The 17,855-nt window shown below is 49.1% G+C and overlaps 1 protein-coding gene across 1 annotated transcript in view; it reads right to left on the minus strand.

The window, feature by feature from the left end:
* Positions 1 to 393: 393 nt before the first annotated feature.
* LOC147081218 (uncharacterized) overlaps positions 394 to 17,855 on the minus strand; it is a gene marked incomplete at its 3' end in the record, with an annotated part of 124,595 nt that continues 107,133 nt past the window's right edge. Inside the window, exon 3 of the mRNA XM_085980893.1 lies at positions 394 to 580. Coding sequence (XP_085837019.1) covers positions 394 to 580 — 187 coding nt within the window. The remainder of the gene's footprint in view (positions 581 to 17,855) is intronic.

The following is a 17,855-nucleotide window of genomic DNA, read 5'->3' on the forward strand; positions in this document are numbered from 1 at the left end:
TCCGTGGAACCCGTACCCCAGTGAGAGTCAGTGCCTGTGGAACCCGTACCCCAGTGAGAGTCAGTGTCTGTGGAACCCGTACCCCAGTGAGAGTCAGTGTGTGCGGGACCCGTACCCCAGTGAGAGTCAGTGTCCGTGGAACCCGTACCCCAGTGAGAGTCAGTGTGTGCGGGACCCGTACCCCAGTGAGAGTCAGTGTCTGTGGAACCCGTACCCCAGTGAGAGTCAGTGTCCGTGGAACCCGTACCCCAGTGAGAGTCAGTGTGTGTGGATCCCGTACCCCAGTGAGAGTCAGTGTCTGTGGAACCCGTACCCCAGTGAGAGTCAGTGTCTGTGGAACTCGTACCCCAGCGAGAGTGAGGGGAGAAGAAATAAAGGAATAAAATTGGTCACCTTTGTGCATGGACAGGGTATCTACTCATGTCCCTCAGTGTATCTCTGAACTGGCGGTCGTTGATTATCGCGCTTAGCTCCGGATGCTGTGCAATCACGTTTAACTTCTCCTCATTCTCAGGGCTGACACCAAGTGATTTGAGAAAGCTTTCTGTCGAGGTGTCGTTATGTGTCTGAAGATGATGTCCTACAAAAGCAAGAACTGACAACATGAGATAAGTCAGATAGCCCAGGACGTGTGGAGATCCTCCGCTGGCCACAGGCTGCCCGGGTCCAACGTCCGTGGACTTTGGGCGGATCCTGAATAGAAACATAGAAACATAGAAGATAGGAGCAGGAGTAGGCCATTCGGCCCCTCGAGCCTGCTCCGCCATTCAATGCGATCATGGCTGATCATCCAAATTCAGTTCCCGGTCCCTGCTTTCTCCCCATATCCCTCGATCCCTTTAGCCTTAAGAAATACATCCAACTCCTTCTTGAATATATTTAATGTATTGGCCTCTACTGCCTTCTGTGGTAGAGAATTCCACAGGTTCACCACTCTCTGGGTGAAGAAATTCCTCCTCATTTCTGTCCTAAAAGGCTTACCCCTTATCCTTAGACTGTGACCCCTGGTTCTGGACTCCCCCGCCATCGGGAACATCCTTCCTGCATCTAGTCTGTCCAGTCCTGCCAGAATTTTATAAGTTTCAATGAGATCCCCTCTCATTCTTCTAAACTCCAGCGAGTATAAGCCCAATCATCCCAATCTCTCCTCATACCTCATTCCTGCCATCCCAGGTATCAGCCTGATGAATCTTTGCTGAACTCCTTCCATGGCAAGAACATCCTTCCTCAGATAAGGTGACCAAAACTGCACACAATACTCAAGGTGTGGTCTCACCAAGGCCCTGTACAACTGCAGCAAGACATCCTTGTTCCTGTACTCAAACCCTCTCGCTATGAAGGCCAACATACCATTTGCCTTCTTAACTGCCTGATGCACCTGCATGCTTAGCTTCGGCAACTGGTGCACAAGGACACCCAGGTCTCGTTGCACTTCCCCTTCTTCCAATCTATTGCCATTCAGATAATAATCTGCCTTCCTGTTTTTGCCACCAAAGTGGATAACCTCACATTTATCCACGTTATATTGCATCTGCCATGCTTCTGCCCAATCACCCAACCTGTCCAAATCATCCTGTAGTTTCTCGGCATCCTCCTCACAGCACACACGCCCACCCAGCTTTGTGACACCTGCAAATTTGGAGATATTACATCTAGTTCCCTTGTGTGGTAAACCACTGTTTGTATTCCACTGTGTACATGCCTGGACATGCCTCGGCTGACTCCTCCCACAAGTCCTAGTATAAAGGTGACTGCTCCCCAGCCCTTTGTATTTCTGGACCGGTCGACCACTCGAGGCAGACCTTCATTCTTTTGTTAATAAAAGCGTTTAGTTACTCTCTTAACTCTCAGTCTTTTATGAGTAATTGATAGCGCATCAATTTTATTAACAAAATTTTTATAATGGAGAAGATCCTCACACCAGCATGCCTGGACTTAGATCATCGGGAGGCGGACTCATCCACCAAGTTTACTCACTGGCTTAAGTGTTTTGAAAAATTCCTGACCGCCTCCGCAGCAATCAAATCGGACGAGGACAAACTGGATGTCCTGACCTCCAAAGTGAACCACCGAGTGTACTCGGTCATCCAAGACGCGACCTCGTACGCGGACGCTATCAAGCTCCTCAAGGACCAGTACACGCGCCCAGTGAACGAAGTGTACGCCAGGCACCTTCTGGGGAGTCGTAAACAACAACCTGGGGAATCGACCGTGGAATACCTTCAGGCACTGTCTGTGCTTGGCCGGGCCTGTGGTTGTAAGGATGTAAAGGCCGCCGTGTACACAGAGGAACTTATCCGGGACGCTTTTGTAGCGGGCCACAGATCCAATTACACCCGACAGCGACTGTTGGAGCAGAGTGACCTCGACCTCGACCTCAACAAGGCCTCTGAACTCGCACCACCATTGGATGCAGCCTACCGGGGCATGGATGCCTACTCCTCTGCACCGTGGACGCCGCGGGGAATGACAGCCTGGGACACGGTAGGACCGCCTCATAGCGCCGTGCCACCCCAGCCACACCCCAGCAACGGCCCAACTACCGCAGCAGTGTCCCAAGGCCAGACAGCAGTGCCCCAAGGCCAGAAATGCTACTTCTGTAGCCAGGCAAAACACCCCAGAGCGCGCTGCCCGGTGAAAAACGCGATCTGCTCGGGCTGCGGGAAGAAGGGACACTACGCTAACATCTGCAGGGCCAAAGCCACCCCGAACCCCAGCAGCGCCGCATGTGGGCCATGCGGGCCGCCATCTTGGGCCTCCCCGGCCATGTGCGAACCACCGGTACAGCAGCCATTTTGGACGCCTCCAGCCACATGGGGATCATGGACGCCGCCATCTTGGACGACAGCCGGAACGCAGCAGGCCCCCAACACCGCCTCATCTGATACCCGCAGCGACACACCGACCCCTACGCTGGCATCCGTTACACTGGACCAAGCGAGACCGCACCAGCTGGCCAGTTCCACAATGGACATTAAGGTAAATGGCCACGATACAATCTGCCTTTTTGACTCTGGGAGCACGGAGAGCTTCATCCACCCCGACACGGTGCGGCGTTGCTCTCTCCCAGTCCTGCCTGCGCACCAGCGGATTTCTATGGCCTCCGAGTCCCAGTCGGCGGACATCGGCGGCTACTGCGTAGTGACACTCGTAGTAGACGGGACCGTGTACGATCATTTTAAACTTCTGGTCCTGCCCGACCTCTGCGCTGCCGTCCTGCTGGGGTTAGATTTTCAGTGCCACCTTAAAAGTGTTACGATGGCGTACGGTGGACCCCTCCCCCCACTCACAGTCCGCAGCCAGCAGCTCCCAAATTGCCCGCCGCGCACCAGGTGCAACCTCTCCACACTCAGTCACCCCCCCCCCCCCGCCGTTTGCTAACCTCACCCCCAACTGTAAGCCCATCGCCACAAAGAGCAGGCGATACAGTGCCGGGGACAGGGTTTTCATTAAAACCGAAGTGGAGCGGCTCCTGAAGGAAGGGATTATTGAGGGCAGCACCAGCCCCTGGCGAGCCCAGGTTGTGGTCGTTAAGACCAGCGAGAAGCAGCGCCTGGTCATCGACTACAGCCAGACAATAAATCGCTACACCCTGCTGGACACCTACCCACTCCCCCGCATAGCTGATATGGTCAACCAGATCGCGCAGTACCGCGTCTTCTCGACCATTGACCTGAAATCAGCGTACCACCAGCTCTCTATCCGCCCTGAGGACCGCCAGTATACTGCCTTTGAGGCAAACGGCCGCCTCTACCACTTCCTTAAGGTTCCCTTTGGCGTCACCAACGGGGTCTCCGTCTTCCAAAGGGAGATGGACCGGATGGTAGATCAAAATACGTTGCAGGCCACTTTCCCATATCTGGACAATGTGACCATCTGCGGCCGTGACTTGCAGGACCATGACGCAAACCTCGAAAAATTCCTCCGCACCGCCCAACTCCTGAACCTGACATATAACAAGGAGAAGTGCATATTCCGCACAAACCGCCTCGCCATCCTTGGCTGTGTTGTGGAACACGGAGTCATCGGCCCCGACCCCGACCGGATGCGTCCCCTTATGGAACTCCCACTGCCCCACTGCCTCAAGGCCCTGAAGAGGTGCCTAGGGTTTTTCTCCTATTATGCCCAGTGGGTCCCCTACTATGCGGACAAGGCCCATCCGCTGATCAAGTCCACCTCTTTTCCCTTGACGGCAGAGGCCCGCTTAGCCTTCCACCGTATCAAGGAAGACATTGCCAAAGCCACCATGCACGCAGTGGACGAATCCATCCCCTTCCAGGTGGAAAGCGACGCGTCCGACTTTGCCCTGGCCGCTACCCTCAATCAGGCGGGGAGACCCGTGGCCTTCTTTTCACGAACCCTCCAAGGCCCGGAGACCAGACACTCCGCTGTTGAGAAGGAGGCCCAGGCGATTGTGGAGGCTGTGCGTCATTAGAGGCACTACCTGGCCGGAAAACGATTTACCCTGCTCACTGACCAACGTTCAGTTGCTTTCATGTTTAACAACAAGCAGAGGGGCAAAATCAAAAATGACAAGATCTTGAGGTGGAGAATCGAACTTTCCACCTACAATTACGAGATCTTGTACCGGCCCGGGAAGCTCAATGAACCCCCGGATGCGCTATCGCGTGGCACCTGCGCCAGCGCGCAGATCGATAGACTGCGGGCCCTCCACAATGACCTCTGCCACCCGGGGGTCACCAGGTTCTTCCACTTCATCAAGGCCCGCAACCTGCCTTACTCTATTGAGGAGGTCAGGACCATGACCAGGAACTGCCAAGTCTGCGCTGAGTGCAAACCGCACTTTTATAGACCAGACAGGGCCCACCTGATAAAAGCCACTCGCCCCTTCGAGCGCCTGAGCATTGATTTTAAAGGGCCTCTCCCCTCCTCCGACCGCAATGTGTACTTCCTAAATATTATTGATGAGTACTCCCGTTTCCCGTTCGCCATCCCCTGCCCGGACATGACCAGTGCCACGGTCATTAAATGTCTGAATGACCTCTTCACCCTGTTCGGTTTCCCCAGCTATATCCATAGCGACCGGGGCTCATCGTTTATGAGCGACGAACTCCGTCAGTACCTGCTAACTAGGGGTATTGCCACAAGGAGGACCACCAGTTACAACCTCCGGGGGAACGGACAGGTGGAAAGAGAAAATGCGACAGTTTGGAAGGCCGCCCTGCTAGCCTTAAAGTCTAGGGGCCTTCCAACCTCCCGCTGGCAGGATGTGCGCCCCGATGCGCTCCACTCTATTCGGTCACTGCTCTGCACTGCCACTAACGCCACCCCTCATGAGAAAATGTTTGTCTTCCCAAGGAAGTCCACATCGGGGACATCGCTACCGCCATGGCTGATGTCCCCAGGGCCGGTCCTACTGAGAAGGCACGTGAGGACCCATAAAACGGACCCCCTGGTCGAGAGGGTCGACCTCCTCCACGCCAACCCCCAGTATGCTTACATTGCATACCCGGACGGGCGGGAGGACACAGTCTCCATAAGAGACCTTGCACCCTCGGGGGCCGCAGTAACCCACTACTCACTACCACCCCCCCCCACGATCCGATATCCAGCCCCAGCAGACGGCAGGCCTGGGCCCCGCGACCCGCTCGACATCTACGAGGACGACACGCCTGTGCCACAGCCCACGCAGGACTCGACGCCGGAAGCTCCACTACCCCTGCCGTCGCCACGCCGATCACAGCGGCAGACAAGACCTCCGGAGAGACTCCAATACACTAACTTTTAATACACTTCACCCCGCCGGACTCAATTTTAAACAAGGGGTGAATGTGGTAAACCACTGTTTGTATTCCACTGTGTACATGCCTGGACATGCCTCGGCTGACTCCTCCCACAAGTCCTAGTATAAAGGTGACTGCTCCCCAGCCCTTTGTATTTCTGGACCGGTCGACCACTCGAGGCAGACCTTCATTCTTTTGTTAATAAAAGCCTTTAGTTACTCTCTTAACTCTCAGTCTTTTATGAGTAATTGATAGCGCATCACCTTGTCTAGATCATTAATATATATTGTGAATAGCTGGGGTCCAATGACCGATCCCTGCGGTACCCCACTAGTCTGCCACTCTGAAAAAGACACTTATATTCCAACTCTTTGCTTTCTGTCTGCCAACCAGTTCTCTATCCAAGTCAATACCTTGCCCCCGATCCCATGTGCCTTAACTTTACATGCTAATCTCTTATATGGGACTTTATCGAAAGCCTTCTGAAAGTCCAAATACACCACATCCACTGGTTCTCCCTTATCTATTTTATACTAGTTACATCCTCAAAAAATTCCAGTAGATTAGTCAAGCACGATTTACCTTTTGTAAATCCATGTTGACTTTGTCCGATCCTGTCACCGTTTTCCAAGTGCTCTGCTATTACATCTTTTATAATGGACTCTAGCATTTTCCCCACTACCGATGTCAGGCTTACCGGTCTGTAATTCCCCGTTTTCCCTCTACCACCTTTTTTGAATAGTGGGGTAACATTAGCTACCCTCCAATCCATGGGTACTGTTCCAGATTCCATCGAATGTTGGAAGATGATCAGCAATGCATCTGTGGTGTATGTAACCTGTTCCACCTTAAGAGAACTACCTTAAGAGATGTACTACTTTCTCTTGGTTGCTGTATACTGTAATACCGGTGGTGACCACACCGGTATATAAACGTTGTGTAGGGATTTGCTGGGCAGTTTAGCCCTGACCTCCGAATAGTAAAGACCTGTTAAAGTTATTCTTGTGGTCTGTGTCCAGTGATTTATAATAAGCATAACTGGGACACACAGACTTAACAGTGGCGACGAGTCCGATCTTACCCTGCGGCAGTTTTACATCTAAGGCAGCTTCGTCCTCAGAACGGGCGTCGAGAAGAGGCATCCGCCCTCATCATCCTGCTGAGCACCATCACACGGGAGGCATCGAGAACCCGGGTTAAAAAGAAAAATTCTGACCACGAAGCCCTCCATCAGCGACAGGCAGTGATCATCCCTTCTACCACGGTGGTGGGTAAGCCGATCAGCGACACGAGCAGAAAGTCGGCCGCGTTGACTGTGGAGTGGGGGAGGGAAAACGGAGGAAAAAGGGCGGAGAACTCGACCACGGCCGGTGAAAAGGGCCGGGCTGCAATCGAGGCCGAGAGGCGCAGCGACTGGGGCAGCTTAAGGCACGAGAGCCGCGGAGAACTCAAACGCAGCCAGTGTAAAGGACCGGGCTGCATGCGGGGCTGAGAGGCGCAACAGCAGGGGAAGCGTGAATGCCCACGGGAACCGCGGGGGAGTAAAAGCAGCGTCGGGGAATTGAGAACCGCTGGGGAGGCGAGAACGGCAGCAGCACGGCAATCGCCATTGCAGCCAGCGGGGGAAGAGGGCAAACGCGGGAATCCGCCATTGTAGTCGGCGGGGGAAGAAGACGAGCGCGGGAAAGACCGCCAAGCGCGGAAAGCCGCCATTTTAGTAGGCGGGGGAAGAAGACAAGCGCGGGAAGCCGCCATTTTGAGAAAAAGAAAAATTTAAAAACTTGCAAGGATGTCTAAACATGGGAACATTAATACCTTTGATAGCGATATCGAAGATTGGACCACGTATGTAGAACGCATGGAAGTTTATTGTAAAGCAAATAAGGTACCAGATGATGAGAAAGCACTAACCTTATTAAACTCAATGGGTGCGAAGACATACGGGCTATTGAAGCACCTTCTATCACCAGATAAACCGGCGGATCAGACTTTCGCGAATATTGTTACTGTCCTGAAAAATCATTTAAACCCCACGCCGCTGATGATAGCGAACGATTTAAATTTTACAGAAGAACGCAGCTGAAAGACGAAAGCAACGCTGAATTTTTAATTGAACTGCGTAAGCTATCAAAGTACTGTCAGTTTGGAACAGGACTAGCAGATGCGCTGAGAGATAAATTTATGTGTGGATTGTTAAAAGAAGGAACACAAAAGCGACTGCTTGAGGAGAATGATCTTACGCTTGATAAAGCTGTCACTATTGCAGCATCGCACGAAGCCGCAGCGAGAGGCACTGCGGAAATGCAGCTACGGTCACCGGAACTCAGCACCAATCAAATGGTCTTGGGTACAGTAAAATGTTATCGTTGTGGAAAGACAACGCACGATCAGAACCAGTGCTGGTTCAAAAATCAGGAATGCAGAAAATGTGGCAGGCTTGGTCACATAGCTAAAGTATGCCGGTCAGGAAAGAAGACCAGCAACAAAAAGTCACCGCAGGAAAAGTACAGAAAGGTACACAAGGTGACAGAGAACAGTTCGAACAAACAGAAGTCAAATTCAGACTCCAGCAGTAATGAACTGGGTAGTCTAAGAGTACACAATGTTGGTAATGAAGCAGACCTCCAAACAATCTGGGTCACACTTCAGATAGCAGGAGTCCAAGTGAAGATGGAATTGGACACTGGATCGGCATTGACGGTCATGAATAAGCAAAATTACAAAAGGTTATTCCCACATATTCCCCTACGGGATACGGAGATTGTATTGAAAACATACACGGGGCAAAGAGTATACCCCATCGGGAAGATAGAGGTAAAGGTGGTCCACAAGGGCAAAGAAAGCCGAGGAATGGACTTATATGTGCTACCTGAGGGAGGTCCACCACTACTGGGACGGGAGTGGATTAGAAAAATAAATATGGACTGGCATTCCTTAAAAGCACTAATGGTAGATTCCGGTAAAAAAGATGTCAAACCTAAACGATTGTCCAGAATATTGGACGATGCTAAAGAGGTGTTCCAACAGGGACTGGGAACACTGAGAGGAATTACGGCAAACATCAAGGTTGAAGAACATGCAAACCCGAAATTTTTCAAAGCCAGACCGGTACCTTATGCGATACGACCTGCTGTGGAAGCTGAGCTGGAAGGGCTAGAACGTTCAGGAGTACTGTCTAAGGTAGACTGGAGTGAGTGGGCCACGCCCATTGTCCCCGTCATGAAGCGTTCATCGAGCAACAAGCTGGGGGAACTGGGGAAGGTTCGCATCTGTGGAGATTTCAAGATCACTGTTAATCCGGTGCTTCACACGGTGCAGTATCCGCTTCCGCGGATTGAGGATATCTTCGCTTCGTTGTCTGGCGGGAAACACTTCACCAAGATAGACCTGGCGCAGGCGTACTTACAGATGGAAGTTGAGGAAGAGTCACGCCAGTATCTCACGATCAACACGCATAGAGGCTTGTACCGGTATAATAGACTGGTTTTTGGAGTGGCATCGGCTCCAGCAATTTGGCAGAGGGCCATGGAGCAGGTATTACAGGGAATTCCAGGCACACAATGTTACCTGGACGATATTCTGATTACAGGAGATGATGATGAGGAACACCTTGCAAATTTGGAACTGGTGCTCACCAGATTGAAAGAATATGGACTTCGAGTTAATCGCCAGAAATGTGAGTTCTTTCAGAAGAGGATCTTGTACTGTGGTCATGTCATTGACCAGGAGGGGCTTCATAAGTCTCCTGACAAGATCGAAGCTGTTGTGAAGGCTCCCGCTCCGGATAATGTATCCCAGTTGAGGTCGTTCCTAGGGTTGATTAACTATTACCATAAGTTTCTGCCAAATTTATCCACGGTGCTGCACCTGCTGAACGCTCTTTTGCAGAAGGGAGTACCATGGAAGTGGAGCGAGGACTGTAAGAGGGCCTTTCGCAAAAGCAAGGCATTGATCACCTCAGAGGAAGTGTTGGCTCACTTCAACCCAACGCTACCTATTCGTTTGGCTTGTGATGCTTCTCCATATGGTATTGGGGCAGTACTCTCACACAAGTTGCCAAATGGCCTGGAGAGGCCAGTTGTGTTCGCATCCAGATCATTGACCTCCACTGAGCGCAACTATGCTCAGATAGATAGGGAGGCTCTCAGCCTTGTGTGGGGAGTAAAGAAGTTTAATCATTACCTGCAGGGCCAAAAGTTTACGCTTCTGACAGACCACCAGCCGTTGGTATCCATTTTTAACCCTAAGAAGGGTGTTTCGGTGATGACAGCACAGAAACTCCAGAGATGGTCCCTTTTCCTAGGGGCACATCAATATCAGATCGAATTCAAAGGTACAAAGCAGCATGGTAATGCTGATGGGCTGTCGCGCCTGCCACTACCTACAGAGGAGGAGGCACTGACGGTTGACCCTGTTGAGTTATTTCGCTCGACCATCATTGAATGTTTACCAGTCACCAATGCAAGTATTGAAAGAGAAACCAGGAACGACCCGACACTGTCCCGGGTCTACGAAGTGACAGTGAAGGGATGGCCAGCACATGGTGATCCACTGTTACCGGCATTCTCAGCAAGACGAGAACAGCTGTCTGTCTGTCAAGGAACATTGATGTATGGAACAAGGGTGATTATTCCTCCTAAGTTAAGAGAGAGAGTTCTAAAGGAACTGCATGAAGGTCATCTGGGGGGAGTCAAGATGAAAAGCCTTGCTAGGGCTTATGTGTGGTGGCCAGGTATCGACCAACAGATAGAGGATCTGACGGAAAGCTGCTCAGGGTGCCAAAAAGTGCAAAATGCACCTCCGATTGCACCGCTGCATCCATGGGAATGGCCTTCAACCCCATGGCAATGTGTACATATTGACTTTGCTGGTCCATTCATGGACTCCATGTTTTTAATTGCGGTGGACGCACATTCTAAATGGCCAGAAGTGATTAAGATGACTACCACTACCTCGGAAAAGACGATCGCGGTGCTAAGAACGATATTTGCAAGAAATGGATTGCCAGAACAAATTTGTTTAGACAACGGACCGCAGTTCGTGTCAGAAGAATTCCAGAAATTCATGAAGAAGAATGGGGTGAAACATTATACCTCTGCCCCATATCATCCGGCTACAAACGGGTTGGCCGAGAGATTTGTACAAACGTTCAAAAAAGCAATAAAGGCCATGAGCGAAGATCAGATTCCACTACTACACAAGGTGGACAAATTCCTACTGGCATATCGAAATGCCACTCATGCAGTGACAAACCAAAGTCCTGCCATGATGTTCTATAACAGGAGGTTGCGGTCCAGGTTGGACTTGTTAAAACCAAATGTGCGGAGGGAAGTTGAAAACAAACAGTTCCAGCATATAAATAACAAGACCACTCGGAGTTTCGAAATAGGACAACCAGTGTTAGCCCGGGACTATAAAAACGAGAAATGGCAATCTGGAACAATTCGGGCCAGACAAGGACCCCTGATGTACACGGTAGATATTGGTGAAAATGTAATACGGCGTCATGCTGACCAACTGGTAGAATCGAGAACAAGGGTCGAACCCATGGTTACGGCAGAGACAACCGTGGAAGAAGTTAGTGAACCTGAAGCATCTACCTCAGAAGTGAATGTACCTGAGGATGATGTCCAATCCATAAGAGATCAACTGGATGAGTCAACCCAGCAACGAGAATCAGAGACCCCTGAAAGGCGTTATCCAACTCGAATCAGGAGGCCTCCTCAGAGACTGAATCTTTGAACTGTTTTGCATGAAGTTGTAGATATATATGTTATTACGTTATGTTAAATGGGGATATAACTGTTAAGCTAAAAAGGAAGGATTGTGGTGTATGTAACCTGTTCCACCTTAAGAGAACTACCTTAAGAGATGTACTACTTTCTCTTGGTTGCTGTTTACTGTAATACCGGTGGTGACCACACCGGTATATAAGTGTTGTGTAGGGATTTGCTGGGCAGTTCAGCCCTGACCTCCGAATAGTAAAGACCCGTTAAAGTTGTTCTTGTGGTCTGTGTCCAGTGATTTATAATAAGCATAACTGGGACACACAGACTTAACAGCATCTACTATTTCTAGGGCCACTTCCTTAAGTACCCTAGGATGTAGATTATCAGGCCCTGGGGATTTATCGGCCTTCAATCCCATCAATTTCCCTAACACCATTTCCCTGCAAATACTGATTTATTTCAGTTCCTCCCTTTCATCAGACCCTATGTTCCCCGACATCTCTGGGAGGTTATTTGTGTCCTCCTTTGTGAAGACAGAACCAAAATATGTATTTAATTGGTCTGCCATTTCTTTGTTCCCCATTATAAATTCCCCTGATTCTGACTGCAAGGGACCTACGCTTGACTTCACCAATCTTTTTCTCTTCACATATCTATAAAAGCTTTTACAGTTTTTATGTTCCCTGCAGGCTTACTCTCATATTCTATTTCCCCTTTCTTAATTAATCCCTTTGTCCTCCTTTGTTGAATCCTAAACTGCTCCCAATCCTCTGGATTACTGCTTTTTCTGGCCAATTTATATGTCCTCTCCTTGGACCTTATGTTATCCCTAATTTCCCTCGTTAGCCATGGTTGAGTCACCTTTTTTGTTTTATTTTTATGCCAAACTGGGATGAACAAATTCTGTAGTTCATCCATGCGGTCTTTGAATGTTTGCTATTGCCTATCCACCGTTAACCCTTTGAGTGCCATTCCCCAATCAATCCTACCCAACTCATGCCTCAGACCATCGTAGTTTCCTTAATTTTACATTCAGGACCCTAGTCTCTGAGTCAAGTGCTTCATTCTCCATCTTAATGAAGAATTCGTTCATATTATGATCGCTCCGACCCAAGGGGCCTCGTACAACAAGATTGCTAGTTAATCCTTTCTCGTTCCATAATGTATCCAGTTCATGAGAAACCACAGGACCAACTGCTCCTATCTTGGGTGAAATCCATCATTTCAGGAAAAGCAGGGGAGTGCCCATGTGGGAAGTCCGTGTTTCCTGAATCACAGAATCACACAGCACAGGAGGAGGCCATTTGGCCCATCGTGCCTGTGCCGGCTCTTTGAAAGAGCTCTCCTATTAGTCCCACTCCCCCTGCTCTTTCCCCATAGCCCTGTAAATCTCTCCTTTTCAAGTATTTATGCAATTCTCTTTTGAAAGTTACTATTGAATATGCTTCCACCGCCCTTTCAGGCGGCGCATTCCAGATCACAACAACTCACTGTGTGAAAAAATTCTCCTCATCTCCCCTCTGGTTCTTTTGCCAATAACATTAAATCTGTGTCCTTTGGTTACCGATCCTCCTGCCAGTGGAAACAGTTTCTGCCTATCAACTCTATTAAAACCCCTCGTAAGCTGAGATGCAACTGTTTAGGGACTGGAATTGAGTGGCCGGAGGTAGGGAGCCGTGCAGATGTGTGACCAATAGCCAGTAAACATGTGGGGCCCAGCTTACATAGAAACATAGAAGATAGGAGCAGGAGTAGGCCATTCGCCCCTCGAGCCTACTCTGCCATTCAATGAGATCATGGCTGATCATCCAAATTCAGTACCCGGTCCCTGCCTTCTCCCCATACCGCTTGATCCCTTTAGCCTTAAGAAATATATCCAACTCCTTCTTGAATATATTCAATGAATTGGCCTCCACTGCCTTCTGTGGTAGAGAATTCCACAGGTTCACCACTCTCTGGGTGAAGAAATTCCTCCTCATTTCTGTCCTAAATGGCCTACCCCTTATCCTTAGACTGTGGCCCCTGGTTCTAGACTCCCCGACCATTAGGAACATCCTTCCTGCATCTAGTCTGTCCAGTCCTGTCAGAATTTTATAAGTTTCAATGAGATCCCCTCTCCTTCTTCTAAACTCCAGCGAGTACAAGCCCGATCGACCTAATCTCTCCTCATACGTTATTCCTGCCATCCCAGGTATCAGCCTGGTGAATCTTCGCTGAACTCCTTCCATGGCAAGAACATCCTTCCTCAGATAAGGCGACCAAAACTGCACACAATACTCAAGATGTGGCCTCACCAAGGCCCTGTACAACTGCAGCAAGACATCCTTGTTCCTGTACTCAAACCCTCTTGCTACGAAGGCCAACATACTATTTGCCTTCTTAACTGCCTGCTGCACCTGCATGCTTACCTTCAGCGACTGGTGCACAAGGACACCCAGGTCTCGTTGCATTTCCCCTTCTCCCAATCTATTGCCATTCAGATAATAATCTGCCTTCCTGTTTTTGCCACCAAAGTGGATAACCTCACATTTATCCACGTTATATTGTATCTGCCATGCTTCTGCCCAATCACCCAACCTGTCCAAATCATACTGGAGTTTCTCAGCATCCTCCTCACAGCACACACGTCCACCCAGCTTTGTGTCATCTGCAAACTTGGAGATATTGCATCTAGTTCCCTTGTCTAGATCATCATTAATATATATTGTGAATAGCTGGGGTCCAAGGACCGATCCCTGCGGTACCCCACTAGTCACTGCCTGCAACTCGGAAAAAGACCCGTTTATTCCAACTCTGCTTTCTGTCTGCCAACCAGTTCTCTATCCAAGTCAATACCTTGCCCCCAATCCCATGTGCCTTAACTTTACATGCTAATCTCTTATGCGGGACCTTATCGAAAGCCTTCTGAAAGTCCAAATACACCACATCCACTGGTTCTCCCTTATCTATTTTACCAGTTACATCCTCAAAAAGTTCCAGTAGATAAGTCAAGCACGATTTACGTTTTGTAAATCCATGTTGACTTTGTCCAATCCTGTCACTGTTTTCCAAGTGCTCTGCTATTACATCTTTTATAATGGACTCTAGCATTTTCCCCACTACCGATGTCTGGCTTACCGGTCTGTAATTCCCCGTTTTCCCTCTACCACCTTTTTTGAATAGTGGGGTAACATTAGCTACCCTCCAATCCATGGGTACTGTTCCAGATTCCATCGAATGTTGGAAGATGATCAGCAATGCATCTACTATTTCTAGGGCCACTTCCTTAAGTACCCTAAGATGTAGATTATCAGGCCCTGGGGATTTATCGGCCTTCAATCCCGTCAATTTCCCTAACACCATTTCCCTACAAATACTGATTTATTTCAGTTCCTCCCTTTCATCAGACCCTATGTTCCCCGACATCTCTGGGAGGTTATTTGTGTCCTCCTTTGTGAAGACAGAACCAAAGTATGTATTTAATTGGTCTGCCATTTCTTTGTTCCCCATTATAAATTCCCCTGATTCTGACTGCAAGGGACCTACGCTTGACTTCACCAATCTTTTTCTCTTCACATATCTATAAAAGCTTTTACAGTCAGTTTTATATTCCCTGCAAGCTTACTCTCATATTCTATTTTCCCTTCTTAATTAATCCCTTTGTCCTCCTTTGTTGAATCCTAAACTGCTCCCAATCCTCTGGATTACTGCTTTTTCTGGCCAATTTATATGTCCTCTCCTTGGATCTTATGCTATCCCTAATTTCCCTTGTTATCCACAGTTGAGTCACCTTTTTTGTTTTATTTTTATGCCAAACTGGGATGAACAAATTCTGTAGTTCATCCATGCGGTCTTTGAATGTTTGCCATTGCCTATCCACCGTCAACCCTTTGAGTGACATTCCCCAATCAATCCTACCCAAATCGTGCCTCAGACCATCGTAGTTTCCTTTATTTAAATTGACGACCCTAGTCTCTGAGTCAACCACTTCATTCTCCATCTTAATGAAGAATTCTATCATATTATGATCGTTCCGATCCAAGGGGACTCGTACAAGATTGCTAATTAATCCTTTCTCGTTACATAATACCCAGTCTAAGATGGCCTGATCTCTGGTTGGTTCTTCGACATATTGGTCCAGGAAACCATCCTGTAAACACTCCAGGAATTCCTCCTCCACAGTATTGTTACTAATTTGGTTAGCCCAATCTATATGTAGATTAAAGTCACCCATGATGACTGCTGTGCCCTTATTGCACGCTTCTCTAATTTCCCTTTTAATGCCATCCCCAACCTCCGCATTACTGTTTGGAGGTCTATATACCACTCCCACTAACGTTTTCTGCCCCTTGGTATTTCTCAGTTCTACCCATACAGATTCCACATCATCAGAGCTAATATCCTTCCTTACAATTGTGTTAATCCCTTCTTTAACCAGCAATGTTACCCCACCTCCCTTTCCTTTTTGCCTATCTTTCCTGAATATTGAATACCCCTGGATGTTGAGTTCCCAGCCTTGGCCACCCTGGAGCCATGTTTCCGTAATCCCAATCAAATCATATTTGTTTACCTCTATTTGCGCAGCTAATTCATCTACCTTATTACGAATGCTCCTCGCATTAAGACACAAAGCCTTCAGGCTTGTTTTTTTAATGCTCTTAGATTTACTGTGGCCATGTTTGATTTAAACCGTTGATTTCTCTGACTGCCACTTTTGTTTTTCTCCTTCCTATCTTTTGCTTTTATCCTTGTTTCCCTTTCCTCTGTCTCCCTGCTCAGGTTCCCAACCCCCTGCCATTTTAGTTTAAACCCTCCCCCAGAGCACTAGCAAACACTCCCCCCTAGGACATCGGTCCCGGCCATGTCCAGGTGCAAACCGTCCAGTTTGTACTGGTCCCACCTCCCCCAGAACCGGTTCCAATGTCCCAGGAATTTGAATCCCTCCCCCTTGCACCATTCCTCTAGCCACGTATTCATCTGAAATATCCTTCTATTTCTACTCTAACTAGCACGTGGCACTGGTAGCAATCCTGAGATTACTACCATTGAGGTCCTATTTTTTAATTTACCTCCTAACTCCCTATATTCAGCTTTTAGGACCTCATCCTGTTTTTTACCTATATCGTTTGTACCTATATGCACCACGACAACTGGCTGTTCACCCTCCCCTTCCAAAATGTTCTGCAGCCGCTCCGAGACATCCTTGACCCTTGCACCAGGGAGGCAACACACCATCTTGGAGTCTCGTTTGCGGCCGCAGAAACGCCTATCTATTCCCCTTACAATAGAATCCCCTATTACTATAGCTCTACCCCTCTTTTTCCTCCCGTCCTGTGCAGCAGAGCCACCCCTGGTACCAGGAAGTTGGCTGCTGCTGCCTTCCTTTGATAAGCCATCCCCCTCAACAGTATTCAAAGTGATATATCTGTTTGAGAGGGAGATGGCCACAGGGGACTCTTGCACTACCTGCCTGTGCCTACTACTCTGTCTGCTGGTCACCCCTTCCCTTTCTGACTGTCCAACCTTTGCCTGCGGTGTGACCAACTGCTTAAACGTGATATCCACAACGTCCTCAGCATCGCGAATGGTGCAGTATGTATCCAATCGCAGCTCCAGCGCTGCAATGCGGTCTGCCAGTAGCTGCAGCTGGATACACTTCCTGCACACATGGTCATCAGGGACACAGGAAGTGTACTAACAGCAAGCATGGCTGTGGGCAGCAGTCCAAATAAATCTGCCAGGGATCCATCGCAAGCAACAGGCCGAATGTGACTAAATACGCCCGAGGGGATAGACACGTTCTGTATGGATCACTGCAGAACCTATTGGGATCAGCACAGAGGGTCTACACCGGCTTACAGGGAGAACATGGACCAGAAAGTTGGGGAGAAGCAGAATTCAGAGTGGATAAATATGTGAAATAGAAAAATGTTAATGGTCGTGGGAAAAGGGCCGTCAAGTGAATCTCTCTGAGGGCGGGGGCGCGGGGGCACGGCGGGGGGGGGGGGGCGGGTGAGGGGGGGCTCGATGGGCTGAATGGCCACCTCCTATGCTGTAAATGTCAATGATTCCACTCTAACGTGAACCCTCCAATCCTACTCGAGTGTACCTCGACTTCTAAAAGGACTTGTATCTAATGATTTCATAACAAACTAAGGCTGGTGAGCATCAAGGCGTGGATGTGGATTAGTGACTGACTGATGGGAGGAAGCAGAGCTGGGATACAATGGGGAGGTGTTACCTGGGTAACGTAGGGTCTGGTTGTGAACCTTCCTGTTCTTCATATAAGTCAATGGCCTGGAATCGCAGTCTCAATGTAAAGTGATTCTTCTCCTCTTCCTAGGCAGTCCCTCGGAACCGAGGATGACTTGCTTCCACATTAAAAATGAGTTCTCAGTGTAAT

Source organism: Somniosus microcephalus, unplaced genomic scaffold (assembly GCF_052327205.1).
Source record: "Somniosus microcephalus isolate GS21.2 unplaced genomic scaffold, FLI_Smic_1.0 scaffold661, whole genome shotgun sequence".
NCBI classification, from domain to species: Eukaryota; Metazoa; Chordata; class Chondrichthyes; order Squaliformes; family Somniosidae; genus Somniosus; species Somniosus microcephalus.